The 17,568-nt window shown below is 43.9% G+C and overlaps 1 protein-coding gene across 1 annotated transcript; it reads left to right on the top strand.

The window, feature by feature from the left end:
• The first annotated feature begins 5,505 nt into the window (after positions 1–5,505).
• Positions 5,506–17,337, top strand: shcbp1 (SHC SH2-domain binding protein 1). The gene is made up of 13 exons (XM_004574073.4): positions 5,506–5,793; positions 6,354–6,560; positions 6,645–6,760; positions 8,758–8,966; positions 9,049–9,144; positions 9,224–9,454; positions 10,478–10,655; positions 11,128–11,248; positions 12,002–12,133; positions 14,603–14,721; positions 15,982–16,068; positions 16,292–16,430; positions 16,507–17,337. The coding sequence occupies exons 1-13, from the start codon at positions 5,655–5,657 to the stop codon at positions 16,836–16,838; spliced, it is 2,106 nt and encodes a 701-aa protein (XP_004574130.1). The 5' UTR covers positions 5,506–5,654; the 3' UTR covers positions 16,839–17,337.
• Positions 17,338–17,568: the final 231 nt, after the last annotated feature.

Genomic DNA, 17,568 nt, shown 5'->3' with positions numbered 1-17,568 from the left:
CTCTTTACATTTTGTGTACTGCCTGTCTCATTCATTAATGTGTTGGTGAAACTGGTGATGAAGGTGTGTTTATTTGTTTTTAATGGTAGTAATTACTATCACTGGGAAAACTTTCCATTTCTTATTTTCTCAAAAACCTTTGAATTCAACACTTGATCTCACAATACCAAATACAACAGGAACTAAAATTCGACAATAAGGAAACTGGAAGTATGAAGTGAAGCACTCTGGAACATCGCTGCTGGGTGAAGCAGAACAAACACAGGCATGCGGAGTAAGAGTACAGTTCACATATGACCGTACGATGAAACACTGAGCTGCTGACGGTGAGGACGTCACTGCCGTCATCAGTTGTCCTCACAGCCGGGACGCTTCCTGTAGTTTTTAGTCATCATATTCCTGAAGGAGGTGAACTGGCACCTGGACTCTTCTACCTTCTTTTCTTTTTGCACCTCTTTCTTTTCCTCTCCTTGACCCATAGCTCCACTCGTGTCCTTCTCTTCATCTTTTTTTCCTTTCTCAGTTTTGTCTAGATGTTCTTCTGTTTTCCTTCCTTCTGCCTCTTCGTCCTCCTCCTCCAGTAGGTGACTGAGATGCATTCCTGTCTCCTTTGCACTCACAAGAGAAAGCTGATCATTAGGTTGTTCCTTCGGCAGTTGCTTGGGTCTGAAGATCATCTTGTGCTGGAGGTCACAGGGGGAACTGCCTCTTGCCTCTTGCCCCAGGCTGGACAGGAACTGATAAGCCACCCTGCTATTTTCCTGATCGCTGCTCTCATTCACATCCTCCAGACTGTAATGTGTCCAGCGCTCAGGATGCACTAGGTAGTCTGGGACTAATCTCTTCTTTGGTGGTGTGGGACAGATGGATGACGGATGGCTTGTGTTTTGACTGTGAAGTGAGGATTCGTCTGCAACAGTGTTCTGATTTAGAGAGGAGAAAGTCTGCCTGCCAATACTGTCTAGGCAGTCAAAGATACTGTGGCTGCGGTCAGAGAAGGCTGAGGTACCTCCACTCAGACTGAATGAACTCTGAGATATGGGAATAGCTGCTGGTGCACACACATCATCATCATCATCATCATCATCACTGTGGTCTAGGTCTGGGTCAAATGGAGCTCTGCTGGGTTGTTGTTCAGGCTCAGATTCATCACTGGCTGACAGCTGGTCGTCACTGTTTATCATATCACCGTGCTGTCTGACATGCTTCTGATCACACATCTTGACACCAACACTCTGACGAGAACCTGATGAGGGAGAAAGGAACAGAGCTGTGCTATAAATAACCATCATAAGGCCAACAAGGCTCAACTGTTGTTCCTCAAAGAACATTGCAAAATCAAAAAAAGCATTTCATGCTATTGTTTTGTAATTATATTTAAACTTGTTCTCTTGACGCTGCAGGGACTCCTGTTACAATGACAATAAGGATATACAGATTCTGGACGAGTCAAAACTGGATGCCAATACTTTGTGTTTTCCACAAACTCTCCAAGTTTTCAAACTGTTTCAATGTCTCTGAGCTTCTTTACTGGAATGCATCATTACAACGGTGGTAGAAAACCTACGATTGTACACTCCAGTCTGAAATCCAGCTGTGGCAGCCACAGCACACTACAAAAGAGGGGGTGAGAGGTGCACGACCGACTGAAGCACGTGACACAGGATGTGATGTCAAATTCAGCATGCAACACCCTCGACATGGCGATAATTATTAATAACAATATTTAAGTCATGCCACTAATACTGTAGAGTGAGCGTAGGCCATAATAATACACTGACCTTTATACTTAAGTGAGCACTCAAAGCGCTTTCTGCTGCAAGCCTCATTCAACCAATAACACACATTTCATGCAAGTGCTTCTGTTTACATTATAGAGGCTTCCTTCATACTGCCATCATTAGTATCATTCCCAGCTCTATCTGTCAATGAGCAGAGACACCACCCATCAATTAGTTTAAAAACAGGAATGTCTCAAAGAACTGGATGACCTCTAACTTTCTGCTTCCAAGTTCAGCTCAAACGGAGATTATTGTACTCGGCCCTAAAAATCTTGGGAATATCAAAGCTGATTCTTCCTCTGGAGAGCATTTCCTGCAGTAACACTGTGAGGAATCATGGAGTCATGTTTGACCAGGACATGTCTTTCTCGCCTTCAGTACTCAAGTTAAACATTGCAATCAGTGGCTGACAAAGTGACTGCTATACATCCTTCACTTATTCGGGTAAAGAGTGGCACTAACATAAATTCTTTTTAAAGAGAGATGCGGCCAAGAGGACAACAGAAACTGTAACCGTAACCGGTATAGCTCTGACTTACTTTATATAACCTTTTTGCAAACCCTGTTCTCCACAGCCTATCTAACAATAGAAGTAAATGTACTGCACGCTGGAAACACAAAGAAACATCGAAAATTACTTTGTGGCACAGCGCTGCGCGGATCTCCCGGGTTACTGATTCTGCGCAGTCCCGGCTCCTGTCCAGCCAGCTAGCACGCTAATGCTAAGTGCTGTTGCGCTGCAGAGCAGCGGTAAGAGAACTGCCGGGGATCATTCTCAAAAAACATTTCACCCTGTCAGTGGTTTACCTGACTGCTGGCGCTAACACCGACCCGGTAGTTTACAACGACGCGTAAACATCGACTTCCTCTACGCTTGCGTCTCAGAAGCTGCTGCCCCCAGCGGCCACAAACTGTGGCTGCAAAAGGATCAGACGAGCCTCCCGCGAAAAGTCTACACAGAAAAGGCGCGTTTCACTCGGGAAGCATCCTGACATATACTATGCACCGTTTTATGTTTGGAAGGAGAGTGCGGTGGCTGCCTTTTGTTGACACGGAGAAAGCTTATGATATATCGCGGAATGTTTTTAATAAAATTAAAGGAGATAGGAATTAATAGTTCAATGTTTGTTTGTTTTTATATTTTTTACATGATCGGTGAATACAAGTAAGAACAGCACAAAGTGTTTCAGGGATTTGTTTTGTTTTCTGAGAATGGTTTCTCCCAGGGAAGTATAGAGAGTCCACATTCTTATCTATCATTATTACTGGTAAGTTTGAACATTTGGAGAATGGATTGGGCTTTTCTGATGATGGCATAATCTGGAAGATTGGTAAAATGTAATGTTTGCTTTTAAAAAGATAAAAGAAGAATTTAATAATAATGAGGATCATCCATGTCAAGAGATTTTAAAACTACGTTGGGGAAAGGAAAAAGGATGCAATCAAGTCATTTTGGCTGCACAGTAGACAAGATTACAGGGGATTAATGTTAAGGGTCTGAACGGGATGATGGGAAGGGCCAAATGTACCACTGTCCAGTTGACTGTCTGTCCTTTGCCAATAATTTCAATAATTTTATACTCGTTTTGATACTGCAGATTTTAAAGAAAGGACAATGGACTGTGATGGCTGATGTAGCCCAGAGCACTACAATTCATCTGTCTGAGGAAATGGTTGGCAAATGTTTGTCTATGATTGAGCCATATAAAGCATTTTGAAAGCTTGTTAAGCACAGTTGAAGGGGAACTTAGGATCTTGATCAAACTGTTTTGGTTTGTATTAAATACTTGAATAGTTCCTAGAATACGGAAGACTAGTGTAATTAAGAAATAATTAAGAAATAATTAAGCCACTTCTCAACAGGCCGGGTTCCAAAGCCCTTAGTGAGTTTCGTCCAGTGGCCCTGACCCCTGTGCTTAATGGATGGAGCAAGTGGTTAATAAATAGCTCACCTCTTCAAAAGTGGATCAGTGGGAAAAAGTCACAAAGGGCACAGGAGGTGCAATGTTGTTGATTTGACTTCTGCCTTCAATGCAATGAGGAAATACATTTTACTTCAGCGAGTATTTAACGTGTGTGTGTGTGTGTGGGGGGGGGAATAATAACCTCATTTGTTGATTTATCTTTGCAAAAGATAAGAGCTTGTCCCAAATGCACAGGCAAGAATGCACATCAAAAGAATCCATATAAAGAATCCTGCAATCCATGTTGCAGGAAAATGAACTTTTGTTTTCAAGAAGAGGCAGTATAACATTATTGTTCTTTACGAAATATGAGAGAACTGTTACATAATTTACAAAACAACAAATTGCAGCTGGACATAAAGATGTTTTGGACAAATTTCTAGTTCAGATGTTCTTTTTTGTTGAGTTAATAGAGAGAATATAGTTTATAATTTTATTATTATATATATTATAAATATATGGCTTGATGTATACTCAATCATCCAGGAAAGGAAATCCCAAAGGGTTGATTCTGTGTGTCTGGATGGAGCATTTTCAGTGGGAAAAACGTTTCATCACTCATCCAAGTGACTTCAGTCTCAGCTGACTGCAGGTTTCCCTATAACCGTATCAACAGCACATTTACACATTGACTGAAACTACCACTGGCAAACAATAGGGTGTGAGGTCAGTCCTAGATATATATGTAGAAAGTTAGTATACCATTCACACTTCACTCCAGTTGGTGGAGGTACTGCACCAAAACGTTGCTTGCTAACCGCCAATAAGAAGCCGAAGAAGTCCGCTCCAGTGTATATTAAAAACTCAGTGTTCAGTTCTTTTTTAATCAATTTAATCAAGGGACTCTGACACAGATAGTTGAGCATTGCTGAATTACTCTGAATTTATTTATTTTTTTAATCTGGCATTCGCAGAATCAGTTACAGATGTCATTCCCTCTTCACTCTTAAAAAATGGACAACCTATCTGTCTGGACCCTATAATGACATCAGTGTCCTCTTCATTAAAACAAAAATAATTGCAACATACAGTCTGTATCACCATATTTTCCAAAACAGAGGACACTTGACCCAGTTTTTAACATATTTAAACGATGCCTTCGTTTAAATATGTTAATTAAAAATGAAATTAAAAAATGGAATTAAATAATGGTACAGAAATAAGGCCTCATCTGTATAAGAAAAATACGACGGTACGAGGGAATTTTTTTTGCAGTTCGTCTGAAAAGCTGCAGTTGTGCTTTGGCATTTTTTAAACATCAATAGGCGCTGATGCACGCAGTCTGTCCCGTCTGTGAGCGCAGAACAACCACAAAGCTGCTGCTCAGGGATGAAGTCACACATACGAGTCCTCTGTGGGAAAATCCGGACATTTTCATTAGTCTCGAAAATCCCCCCGGTTTTTTGCTGTTTCACCATTACACTGACATTTCCCAGTGCTGATATGTAAAACCATTAAAATACAAAATCTTAAAATACAAAAATACAAAATCACCAGACCCGGCATGTGTGCAAAATTTCATGAGTTTTTGAGCATGTTTAGGCCCTCAAAAAGGCCCTTGTTTTTCCTGAATAATAATAATAAGAAGAAGAAACGGAGCAGACACAATAGGGCCTTCGCACTCTCAGTGCTCGGGCCCTAATAATAATAATAATAATAATAATAATAATAATAATAATTATTATTATTATTATTATTATTATAAGAATCATCAGGGCGGACGCTACTCGACACGTCTGCACTAGGGGGCGGACCATCCCGCAGCTGCCCTGTTGTGATTGGTTGAGACACTCCAAACCGGGATATTTTGAAAACAGGGTGGCTGCTGCTAGTTTTGTGACTGTTTTCCGAAGAGACGTTAGTGGCTTTCAGCCTAAACGTGCAGAAGAAAAGATTTTACAAGTTCTTTATGGAGCAGGATTCGCGGGATGCTGCGTGTCCGGGGAACGACGCGTCAGACGTGGTCGTGGTTAATCTGGACTTGGGTAACGGAGACACGGACAACGGCCCGGCCGGTAAAGGCTACGGCGGGGCGGATATAAATCGAGGTGAGGTCAGCAGCAGTGATCATCCACGTTGTAATCTTTTAAAACAGGAACCAGCTTGTAGGTTTCCTGCCGTGCATTTGACTGCTCTAGCACTGCTTAACTGACCCATGTGTGCTAATGACAGCGCATATGTGTTTGTAGCAGGCCTGTCACGTTAACGCTGTTAGCTTTCATGTTTCGCTCACGCGACGCGTCTACGCAGACGGTTCTGCAACAGTGATGCAGATAAACGTGCACACATCGTGCTGTAGGCTGAACCTTCAACACTACTGTGGCACTAAGCTATGCTTACATTTTGAATGGCTCTTTCAGCCCTCTGTGCAAATGTACCACATGCTAGTATACGCTCCAGCTGTTAGGTGTCGCAGATTAAGTGGTAACGCTCAAACAGATGTGTGGTAGACTTGCTTTTCAGGAGTCCCTACAAACCAGGAAATAAACGCTGAATATTTCATTTATGAGGTTAATTTAAACACAGTCCGTCAGTCTTATTGCTTTTGACCAGTAAAATAGTCCATGTGAACAAAGATTTTCCTCCATGGTGTTTCCGTCTTTAACAGCCTTGTTTAAAAACGAGGAGGAGAAGAAAGATGAAGATGGCAGTGATGACGACAGTGGAACATACTACTATAACACTGAAGCATCGGGGACTGGGCTGCAGAGACGTGAGCCACCTTCGGGAGGAAGTTCAAGTCTTCCTGACACGTTCCAGACCAGCCACCTGTTGTTCTACGAGAGGTTCAAGGCCTACCAGGACTACATGCTCGGTAACCAACGCCTGCTAATATTAATAATCGTAACCCTGAGAAATTAGACTGCTGATCTCAGTCCTTGTGTTCTTGTGTGTGTAGGAGACTGTAAGCCTTCAGAGGTGAAGGACTTCACAGCAGACTACCTGGAGAAAACGGTGGAGCCATGTGACTGGTTGGCTCTTTGGTCTACTGATATCTTTGATGTTCTGGTGGAGGTAACGTAATGCTTTCATTAACCTGTGATCACACAGTCTAGTCATAACGACGCTGTAAGGACTGCTTTCCATCCCTCTCTGATGACACGTGTGAAAGCGGAGTCTGCAGGGTGATGGCTGTAGCTGTGTACTCCACTCTGCATCATGTTTAGCTGCGTGCAGCAGTGCAACAAGTGCAAACAAAAACCATCTCAGCTTTGTCAGCTTTATCAAACACCGATTGCATCTTGAACTTGTGACAGGAATGATGTTTGTGGCTCACACTGACTTGATGTCATTCATGACAGAATGTAGGCCAGCGAGTCCTTTACAGCAATTTAAATGCCTACAAACGATGCTGGCTGCCGTTCAGCTGTAGTGGTTGTAGGCTGTCAGTGCGCCGTCTACCTCAGCTGTCAAAATGTCTGTTGTCCACATCATTTACTCTGGAGGGAAGTGTAAGTGTGAAAGGAGTCGAGATGCGTGGATCAGTCACTTTTGGCTCATGACAGAGATGTTGAGGATATTCTGAACTTTTCTGTCACTAAGTCTTGCCTGTTTTATTTTTGTGCAGTCTCTGTTAGGAGAAAAGTTGCTTAAAGTGGATCTAACGTTGCCAGACTCTGACATTTAGTGAAAAAACTTTTATATTGTTTAAGAATGTAATCTAAGTGTTTATCAGAGGGAAAGTGTGATTTGTAGGACACTAGAGCCTGACATGCTGGCATGATGTTAGCTTATGACCAGCTGGTCTTTATCTGGCTTGTAGTCAGCTGTCCTGAGACAGAAGGGCCAGATGTGTAATCTGCTGTGACAATTTCAGGAATAAACAAGCATGTTCATACATTGTCAAAGGAGCTTGCAAAGAAAAGCGTCTGGACTTCTTTAAGTTGCTTGAAGACGTTTCACCTCTCATCCGAGAAGCTTCTTCAGTTCTAAGGTCAAATGGTGGAGAGTCCCAGATTTAAACCCAGTGGGAGTTTCCCCCCACAGAGGGACAAAGGACCCCCTGATGATCCTCTAATCACATGAGCCAAGGTGTGAAACTGGGTGTGGGTCCCAATCAGCCAGAGTTTCGGGTGAGCTCATTGTGAAACCTGGCCCCACCCTATCATGTGATGTCCTGAGGTGAGATGGCCCTCACACCCACTCAGGGTGGGTCCTTGGTCCCTTTTTGGGGAGATACTCCCACTAGGTTTATATCTGGGACTCTCCACCATTTGACCTTAGAACTGAAGAAGCTTCTCGGATGAGAGGTGAAACGTCTTCAAGTAACTTAAAGAAGTCCAGACGCTTTCCTTTGCAAGCTCCTGAGGCTACGATGACCTGGATGACTGAGAACCTTCACAGACACATGTTTATGCAAGTTTTTCTGTGTTGGAGCCCTGACTTCAGTTCAGGAGACAAGGCATGAGGTGAGGAGGAGGGGCAGAAGACAGAGGCCAGTGGTGAAGTCATGTAGGTTGAGAGTTAGGCATTTGTCATCTTTAAATTTAAAAAGTACGTATCTGGCGAGTCTCCAGTGACATACAGAGGTCCAACCTGAGCGCTGGATTCGAGGTGGCGGGCCAACATAGCCTGTGCTCCAACATTGCTCCTGTGAACTCTTAATGGATAAACGTTTTTAAGAACACATCAATTTGTTAGGAAATGTTATTGCACACTAATCAATGTATATTTATGAGTGCAGCAATCTTTTTTACTAAAAACATTACTTTCTCTACCTTTTTAAAATTTCTTTAGTTTTTCTGAAAGTGCTCAGTGGTTATTTTATAGTTTGGAAACACCACCCACAGTGCTATAGTGTTACACAACTATAGTGCACTGTAACGCTGTTGATGCCATCAGTGACTGTAGCTCACTGGAAAAGGACCAAAGAGGGGGCTGCACAGTGTCTGCTGCCTTTACAGAATGTAAATGCACATAATCAAAGGCGCAGCAAACAAACGTGCGTGCTAATGTAGAGCTTGGAGGACGTTGGTTTGTAATCCTTGGGTTGTGGCTGCTGGTGGTTTCAGGTGCGAGACGTGGAAGTGAAGGACCTGAAGGCACGTGTGAGGCTGGTGCTGCCTCTGCAGTGTGATACCAGAGGCGTTGAGCTCCATGAAGAGGCCATGACGTCTCTCCTGGAGGCCACTCAGCACAAAGTGCCCCTGCAGGAGCTGCAGGTGGTCTACGAGGAGTCTGGGGACATTGATCAGACTGCCCTTGCCCTTGAGCATGTAAGGTAGGACTTGGAGGCCACGGGGAGATTACATGTTGTTGTTTTGCCCTGACGTATATGTGACATCCTTTCCTTTCATCTGCAGGTTTTTCTATAAACACATCTGGAGGGAGTGGGATGAGGAAGAGGAGGATGATGACTTTGACTACTTTGTCCGCTGTGTGGAACCCCGGATACGACTGTGAGCACTCTAGGATGATCCTATATTAAGAAGTGTTGGTTTGTGTCCGTAGCCCTGACTAAAACATGTCTTATCGTAGCTACTACGACATGTTGGAGGACAGAGTCCCAGCAGGCCTGGTGGCAGAGTACCAGTCCTTACTGGAGAAGTGTTCCAAGTGCTTCCAGCAGTTCTCCGCGTTGCGCAGTGGCCTCAGTGCCGACTCGGACTCGGAGCTCGACAACGTGTCCATGGTAGAGGGCCTGAAGCTCTGTGACCAGCTGGAGAGCTTCAAACGCAAGCTGCGCATCATTGAGAACCCCCTGCTGAGGTAGTGTGCATCAGGGCTGGGCATCGTCACTGATTTCTAGAATCGATTCGATTCAGTTCGATTTGAATCTGGGAAAATTGCCTCAGACAGTCAGAAATATTATAATTCAGATCAGTACATTTCCATATTTCTGTATCAATAAAAAGGAAACTGACACACGCAAGACTTTATCAAAGGTGTGAGCATCACAGCAGAGACCTTTGTGTCAAAGTAGCTGAGCATAAAACACAGAAAAACATGAAGGAGATTTTCCTGTTCTGGATTTTATAAAAACATTCTGCAGTAGATCAAAAACGAAAGAAAACCATTAATCAACATATGAACGTTAGCTCTGACGTTACAGCGGTTTTATTAGAGATACGGCTAACAGGCATTTTGTATAATTTTAAAGAGTTTAAATTTGTTCAGTAAGTAAGTTATTATTAATCTTTTATTTATCCAGGTAAAAAATCTCATTGAGATTAAAAATCTCATTTCCAAGAGAGTAAAGGGGAAAAAAAACAGCGTCCGACAGGCTGTAAACAACGGTAGACTTGTGTGTAACAAGCAAGCGAATAATGCAGAAAAGGTGAAGAGGTGAAGCGTAGTTTGGAGAGAGATCAAACTAACAGCGCAAAAAGGGCGTGAACACAAAGCGCCGACCCGCCGACGGATCAGAAACGGCGAGCTGTCCGCTTTCAGCCCCGACCGTGTCCGTGCTGTCGGGTGAGAAAGTCACATCTCACTGATTCTGATGCGTCGGCGGGTCGGCGCTGTGTGTTCACGTCTCTGTGCAGAAGCCGTGTTCCTGCTCTCATTACTGTCTTAGCTGTTTGGTGGTTGTTGAAATTTTGAGGTTTAACCTGAGATTCTGGCATTTCGGGCAAAATAAATTTATATTAAAAAATCGATTCAGGATTTTAATGAATCGATTTCACGTTATCCAAGCCAGAATCGATTTTAATCGATTATTAAAACCCTCGTGTGCATGTCCTTCATTGTTCCTTCTCACGCCCAGTGTTCTACACCCCTCCTCTCATGTAGATACGTGCTGGCCTATAAAGGAAATACGAGGCAGCAGTGTGTGCAGAGCAGAGGACCTCGAGCATCAGGCGCAAAGGTGGTTCATGTGGTTACTGCGTCCTGCAACACCGTCCAGCTGCAGTCTCTGCTTAGTGCCAGACTCATTCCTCTATGCTCATCTGAAGACACTGAAATTCAGGTCAGTTGCACAGAAGCATAGCTGCGTGTCCAAAGATCACGTCAGCGAATCGGCTAATCGAGACGCATACATTTGGAGTTTGGACTGGATTGTTTCTTCTTCTTTTCTACTCTACCTGAACTCAAAGTGCTTTTTACAACATGCCTCACACCCACAAGCACTTCTTTCTATCCGTTCTTTCCTTCTTTTTAACGTTCACACTCCGATTGATGCATCAGAGAACAACTTGGGGTTAGTACCTTGCTTAAAGGTATTTGGCATGCAGACTGGAGCAGACGGGGATTGAACCACCAACCTTCCAGTTAGCAGATGACATGCTCAAACCCCTGAGCTACAGCCACCCAAACCTTCACCTTAACCCCTCGCACTGACAGCATTCATGCTCTAATATACACTAAATTTTAATGTTGTTGTCTTGTAACCATAGTGAGGCGACTGTAAGCTGCTAATGGTGACTGTGTCATGTACGTAGTTCCACAGAGAGCCGGTATCAGCTGTGGATTCGTGCTATCAGGGCGACTTGGTGATTGTTCTCCCAGGAATGTACAGTGTCAGCAGCTCCATCTTCATACCAGACTCCATCACCATAGAAGGTAGGACACTCACGCCATGCTTGTGTAGAAGTGATGCTAATACATGGAAACCAAAGATGTCAATTCAGATGTTTTATGCATGATGTGCCGTTCCTCTTGAAGAGCCCTGTTTGTGTGTCCATCAAATTAAGAAGTACATGCAAGCTCGCCATGGTTGAAATGAAGGGGCCACTATGTTTTACGCAAACGTTGGTTATAAGTTATTAACCTGGGAGCTTCACAGTGCACTTCATAGTTGTATGTACAGGTAGACTGATCTGTGATGGTCACATGCAGCTACACTTCAGGACCCCTCGAACATTGACACCATCAGCGGAGCTCCTGAGCTGCAGCTGAGCCCAAACGTTCGCAGGTTGATATATTACAAAAAAAGACAGCACATACACTGGTGCTGTGATATCATATCACCTGTGATAGCACTCGTACATTAATACAAACATTATTATTGCTATAGCAACACCATTCAGGGAGACGAGATGGACATCAGTTATGAAGGTGCTGACGTGGAGCCGGGTGTAAATGCCTGCACCTGCTGACACGTCTGAGGGTGGATCGCACACATTTCCATCTTTGTCACATTTTCTTCATCCTGAATGCCGCGGTCTGTTTGCCAACTCAGCTGAGATCTCCTCTGATCGTGGTTACAGTTACATGCAGCCACCATTGAATGGAAAGTGTGTGAAATGCAGAGCCCCTTTGTGTGGTTTCAGGGGCTTCTTTAACTGTGTGTGTGTGTGTGTGTGTGTGTGTCAGGCTTTGGGTTTCCTGATGAAGTGGTGATTGAGAAGAAAAGCAAAGGTGACTCATTTGTGGAGTCTACAGGCGCTGATGTCAGACTCTCCAACATCAAGTTCATCCAGCATGATGCCATTGAAGGCATTCTGTGTGAGTATTACGTGCTCTGAGCTGCCATCACACTAACGCATTGTGTCATATTCAAACAGGCAGGGACACAGGAGCTAACCTTTACTCTTTAAAAACCCAGCCGCAAACACTAAGACAAGTGCAGACGTAGGCTGATTACTTCATTTTGGGTGTTGTAGCTTTCCTGAACAAAGTGTCAGATCAGAAGAACAGTAAATGGTAAATGGCCTGTATTTATATAGCGCTTTTCTAGTCCCTAAGGACCCCAAAGCGCTTCACACTACATTCAGTCATTCACTCACACATTCACACACTGGTGATGGCAGCTACATTGCAGCCACAGCCACCCTGGGGCGCACTGACAGAGGCGAGGCTGCCGGACACTGGCGCCATCGGGCCCTCTGACCACCACCAGTAGGCAACGGGTGAAGTGTCTTGCCCAAGGACACAACGACCGGGACTGTCGGAGCCGGGGCTCGAACCGGCAACCATCCGATTACAAGACGAACGCCCAACTCTTGAGCCACGCCCAGTATTCTGTATAACTTTCAAACGCACACCTTAAACAGATAATTCTGAGGAAATGATATCTCGCTAATTTAGAAGATCATCATTTAGCCCGGAAAGCCAGTTTGCTGCGTTATAAAAAAAGCTCTCCTTAAAGCTACAACATCTGACTGATTTTCATGACTAATTGAAGAAAATATAAGCAGCCCTAGGTTTGTCTCTAGCACTGTAGCCAGGCTGACAAAAAGTCTGTACCACAGGCCTTCAGGCTGGCAGTAGTTAAACCGTTACTTCACTCAAGCCATCACCTGACCCGGCGGTCTTAGCTAATTATAGGCCAATCTCCAACCTTCCTTTATATCAAACATCCTTGAAAGAGTAGTTGTCAAACAGCTAACAGATCATCTGCAGAGGCTTATTGAAGAGTTTCAGTCAGGTTTCAGAGCTCAGCACAGCACAGAAACAGCTTTAGTGAAGGTTACAAATGATCTTCTTATGGCCTCTGACAGTGGACTCATCTCTGTGCTTGTCCTGCTAGACCTCAGTGCAGCGTTCGATACTGCCGTGTGTGTGTATATATGTATAAAAGCTGCTGCTGGTAATCAGAAGTATAAGAATATTTTGTAGATATTTCTGTATATTTTTGAATTGTGGTGTAGGACGAAGAAGAAAATAATCCTATAAAAGTAACAACAACTTAAAACAAAAACTATCATTACTCTTCAATGTTCCTTTTAGCTTGTTAATTTTCACAAATACTGTAAAGGTGTTTAAAAATAAGCAACTTTTGATGTTTTCAGTTTAGTGAGGAAAAATCCAGTCTGTCTTCAGCTTGAACAAGTGTATTGAAATCTGGCTGAATGTCTAAGGTGGCTATTCAAAGTACAGCTAAGAGGTGATCATCAGTGACAGAGGATCTGGATTTGTTGAACTTCATCACTGAGAATGTGTGTTCACATACGTAGGTAGATCCTAAGTGGAGTAGAATTCTCTGGGCTTGTGTGGAAAGTCTTTGAGTGGAGAGTGAAACTCGGGCAGTGGGACTGACCTAAACTGCTCTGCCAGTAGTGTGTCAGACTAGGGAGAAGAAACTGTGTGCATTTCACTCTTGGCTGTGTTGAAGTCTTGAAATTGGCTTGAAAACTCACCATGCAATGCTTCCAACATGGATGAGTACCTGTGGAGGTGATCAGCTGGTGGTGTGGCTTCCTTGAGTGTTGGCACGTGAGTGAGAATATTGTCCCACATTTGGCTTAAGAGAAGCTGCAACTTTCTCTTGAAAGCCCTCACTGCTCTGTACGTTGCATGCACAAAAAGGCCCTTGCTTTGCAGTTTTCCCACACCGAGCCTCCTGACAGCTGTGTGGTAGCTTACGTTTTCCTCCAAAAGTGCAACAAACTGTCTGTGATTCAGTGCTCTGCTCTGATGAAGTCCAACATTTTTAGCTGTCAGACTTGGTCAACCATCTGTTCTCACACCTATCGCTTTGTCCCATTTCACGCCCAGCTTCTCCAAGCATGCATTTAACTTTGTGAAGAAATGACTCCCTGTCCCTTTCATTGACTGCATGGCTGCCAGCTCCTCCGTGATTTTGAAGTCTGCAGTGATCCCACGTAAAAAGACGAGTAGCTGGGCAGTGTCACGTACACCGCAGCTCTCATCCACAGCCTGGGAAAAGTAGTCAAAGTCAAACATGACCGAGGGGGCCAGGGGTAGCTGGCATCACCTGACGCTGTGCAGACAGAAGCAGATAATACGTCGAGGGTTTTCAAAATAAAAGCAACACAGTTGTATTGCATGCACAGCATAAACACTTGTTAATTTGTGCTTACAACATACCGTATGTGGCCCGTGTAAAATGCCCAGGTCTGTTTTAGGTCGTGTGGTCAGTTGGACTGGAGGTTGTGTTTATCTTAGGTGCGTGGTGTTGTGTTGAGGTGTGTAGTAATGATGCCTTTCTTCTCGTTCCGGTTTGACTGCCAGGTGTGCGTCAGGGGACTCTGAATATGGAGAACTGTGTGCTACAGTGTGACACCACTGGAGTCATCGTGAGAACATCTGCCCGTCTCACCATGAACATGTGCGACCTGTATGGCTCCAAGGTGAGACCTGAACTCCACCCATCACATGGTTTTCTGGAAACAAAAGATATGGCCAGTTCCTCCATGCTGTGAAGTAGGGCTGCCACGATTAGTCGACTAGTCACGATTACGTCGACTATCAAAATCGTCGACGACTGATTTAATAGTCGACGCGTCGTTTGAAGCTTTGTAAGATCCCAAAAGACGCAGGAATAAGTAGCAGGATTTAAGAGTGTAATAACGGACTGAAACAGAAGATGGCAGCACTGCATGTACAAGGATGCCAGCTGCCGTTAAACCCCGAAGAAGAAGAAGAAGCTGTGACCCAGAATTCATAGCGCAGCTCAGTTTCCAACAATGGCGGCAGCTAGTTAGTTTTAATATTACTCTTATTATTCTTTCTGGGTCACAAAATAAACGTTTAACATATTTTCAGGCGAGAATGTAGCTGTGTAAACCTCAAATATCTGCTCAGTTTATCAGGACACCACATATTTTCAAAAGCGCTCCGACGTTTTCGGAGACGTCTGTTACCCACTAGCTCGATAGCGAGCCGGGGGCTAGGCTAACTAGAGCCGTGAGAACACCGGACTCCCGGCAGATCGTTTTCAAACCCACCGCCGTCTTTCGCTACTCAGGTTAAACATGATATATGAGTCACTTAGATAACTTAAACATGTTATTGTTTGGCTTTTTTAAGTATTTTATTTGTTCCTGAGTAAATCGGTTTGGCTGAGATTAAAGTTACAGTTTTTACACAGCTGAATAAACGTCAAGCAGACAGCTGATTATCAGAAGTGTGAGATGCTCGAGAATTTACTCCGGTGTCCTGTTATATTTTAGATAGCAAGGAGTTTATTAAACTTCACTGAAACAATCTGCAAATTTCATTAAAATTTAATAAACTATCATCTTGTCTTTATTTTTAGTTAGCACAGACCTTAAACACTTAAAGCTGTAAGCTAGTGATAGTTATATAAGAGCAGATGCTGCTGGTGCAATAAGCTGTAGTTTTACGTCCAATGGATGATGATCTGATTAGTCGACTAATCGCAGAAATAATCGGTGACTAGTCGACTATCAAAATAATTGTTTGTGGCGGCCCTACTGTGAAGTATGTGTTACACTGGAAACTATGCTGACCTGCCAGCTAATGACCTGACACAAGATCAGTAAAGCTTTGTGTAAAAAAACAAAACAACCCTATGTCCCAGTGTTCTTGTTGTGTGTGACGGTTCTCTGATCAGCTGACTGGTTATGCTGCTCCTTGTCTGTGTGCAGGGGGCAGGTGTGGAGATTTACCCCGGCAGCGTTTGCAGTCTTGTTGGTAACGGCATCCATCATTGTAAGGATGGGATCCTCATCAAGGTGAGATGAGATTCATCTTGCCAATATTCATATTTCTGCCAACTCCATCGTCCTGACTTTGTAAAGCTGTTATCACTGATGCTGTATTGTTAGTAGGCCTTTTACCCCCATTGTGGACACAGTAGTGCTTGTGCTTTGAGTGGCAGTGATGCAGTGGTTAGCACTGCTGCATTGCAACAAACAGGCTGCAGGTGTGATGCCCAGCATGTGCGTGTGCGTGTAGGACTTTGCTGATCAGATGGATGCAATGCCTTCCATCACCATGGAGAACAATGTGATCCACAACAATGAAGGCTATGGGGTGATTCTGGTGAAACCCAACAGTGGGGAAGAGCCCAGCATCCCTGTGGGCAGAAGTGAAGGTGGGTAAGGTGGTAATGTGAGGCAGCTTTGATAGCCCAGTGCACAATCTATAATCAGCTGCCCCTTTCCTCGCAGAGCACCCTGATGCACACACACAAGAGGAAAAGCAGGGAGGATCTTTAGACCATCACTTGATCTCCACCTCATTTTCAACACCACCTGTCAGCACCACGTCCAGCAGCAGCCCCTCGCTACCTCTTTTGGCTGGGTCTGCTAAGAACAGCTCAGACGGTGATGCGGCTGCGTCTACAGGCAGGAAGTGGCAGTTTAGCCGTCAGCTAAGCAGGAACGTGGAGATGTCCAGCCAAGCTGTTGAGGATCTGAAAGACCACCAAATCTTTGTGTCCTTTCAAGGAAACCAGTTCAAGCGCAACGGCATGGGCGATTTTGGCACCTTCTGCTACTAACACTGTGACCTAACATTGCCACGCACCCCTCGGCATTTCTGCCCAGTGTGTATGATGACACTAATCTTTTTGCCATAAAATAAATGTTGCAGGAATGTGTTGTTCTGATTCACGTGTGTGGAGCTGTGCACAGGCAGGTCTAAATATCAGCTCTGATGTTAACGTCCAGTGGCTGTGGATCAACCCTTCCTGTGGAATTTGCACAAATTCTTTTATCCGTTTTATTCCTCTGAGCTTTTTAAAAAAGAATTTAAATCCACGTTTGGTTTCTGTTTTATTCTGAGGTGGTGGCTTGCAGAGTTTCACACAGATGCTTTTTAGAACAATGAGTTCAGATTTTTCAGACGTGTATGACAAAGTTAACAGTTTAGAAAAGTTTTATTTGCCATGTTCTGAAAACAGAATAAAAATTAACTCTACAGTTTAATATTTAGAAAGAACCAAGTGTGGTTGATGATGCATTTTGTGAAATGGATGAATAAAATACATTTTAAAGTCATATTTCCATCCTCTTCTGTCTGGATGTGCACCTCACCTGGGACAAAGAACACATGTCGGACGGGTCTTTGCTGGCAAACTTGTGTGGCCGTCCTTGACCAGTTCTGTGCAATTCCATTAATGAAGAACAAAAACAAAACGTACAACTCCTTTTTAAATACCATGGTTTATGTAGTTAGGTCCTTATATATGTTTAGACACTGACGGGGGGGGGGTTAACCTCTTTACTGAA

Source organism: Maylandia zebra, linkage group LG9 (genome assembly GCF_041146795.1).
Source record: "Maylandia zebra isolate NMK-2024a linkage group LG9, Mzebra_GT3a, whole genome shotgun sequence".
Classification (NCBI taxonomy): Eukaryota; Metazoa; Chordata; class Actinopteri; order Cichliformes; family Cichlidae; genus Maylandia; species Maylandia zebra.
Note: the sequence above shows the minus strand (reverse complement) of the source record. Positions and strands in the feature narration are given on the sequence as shown.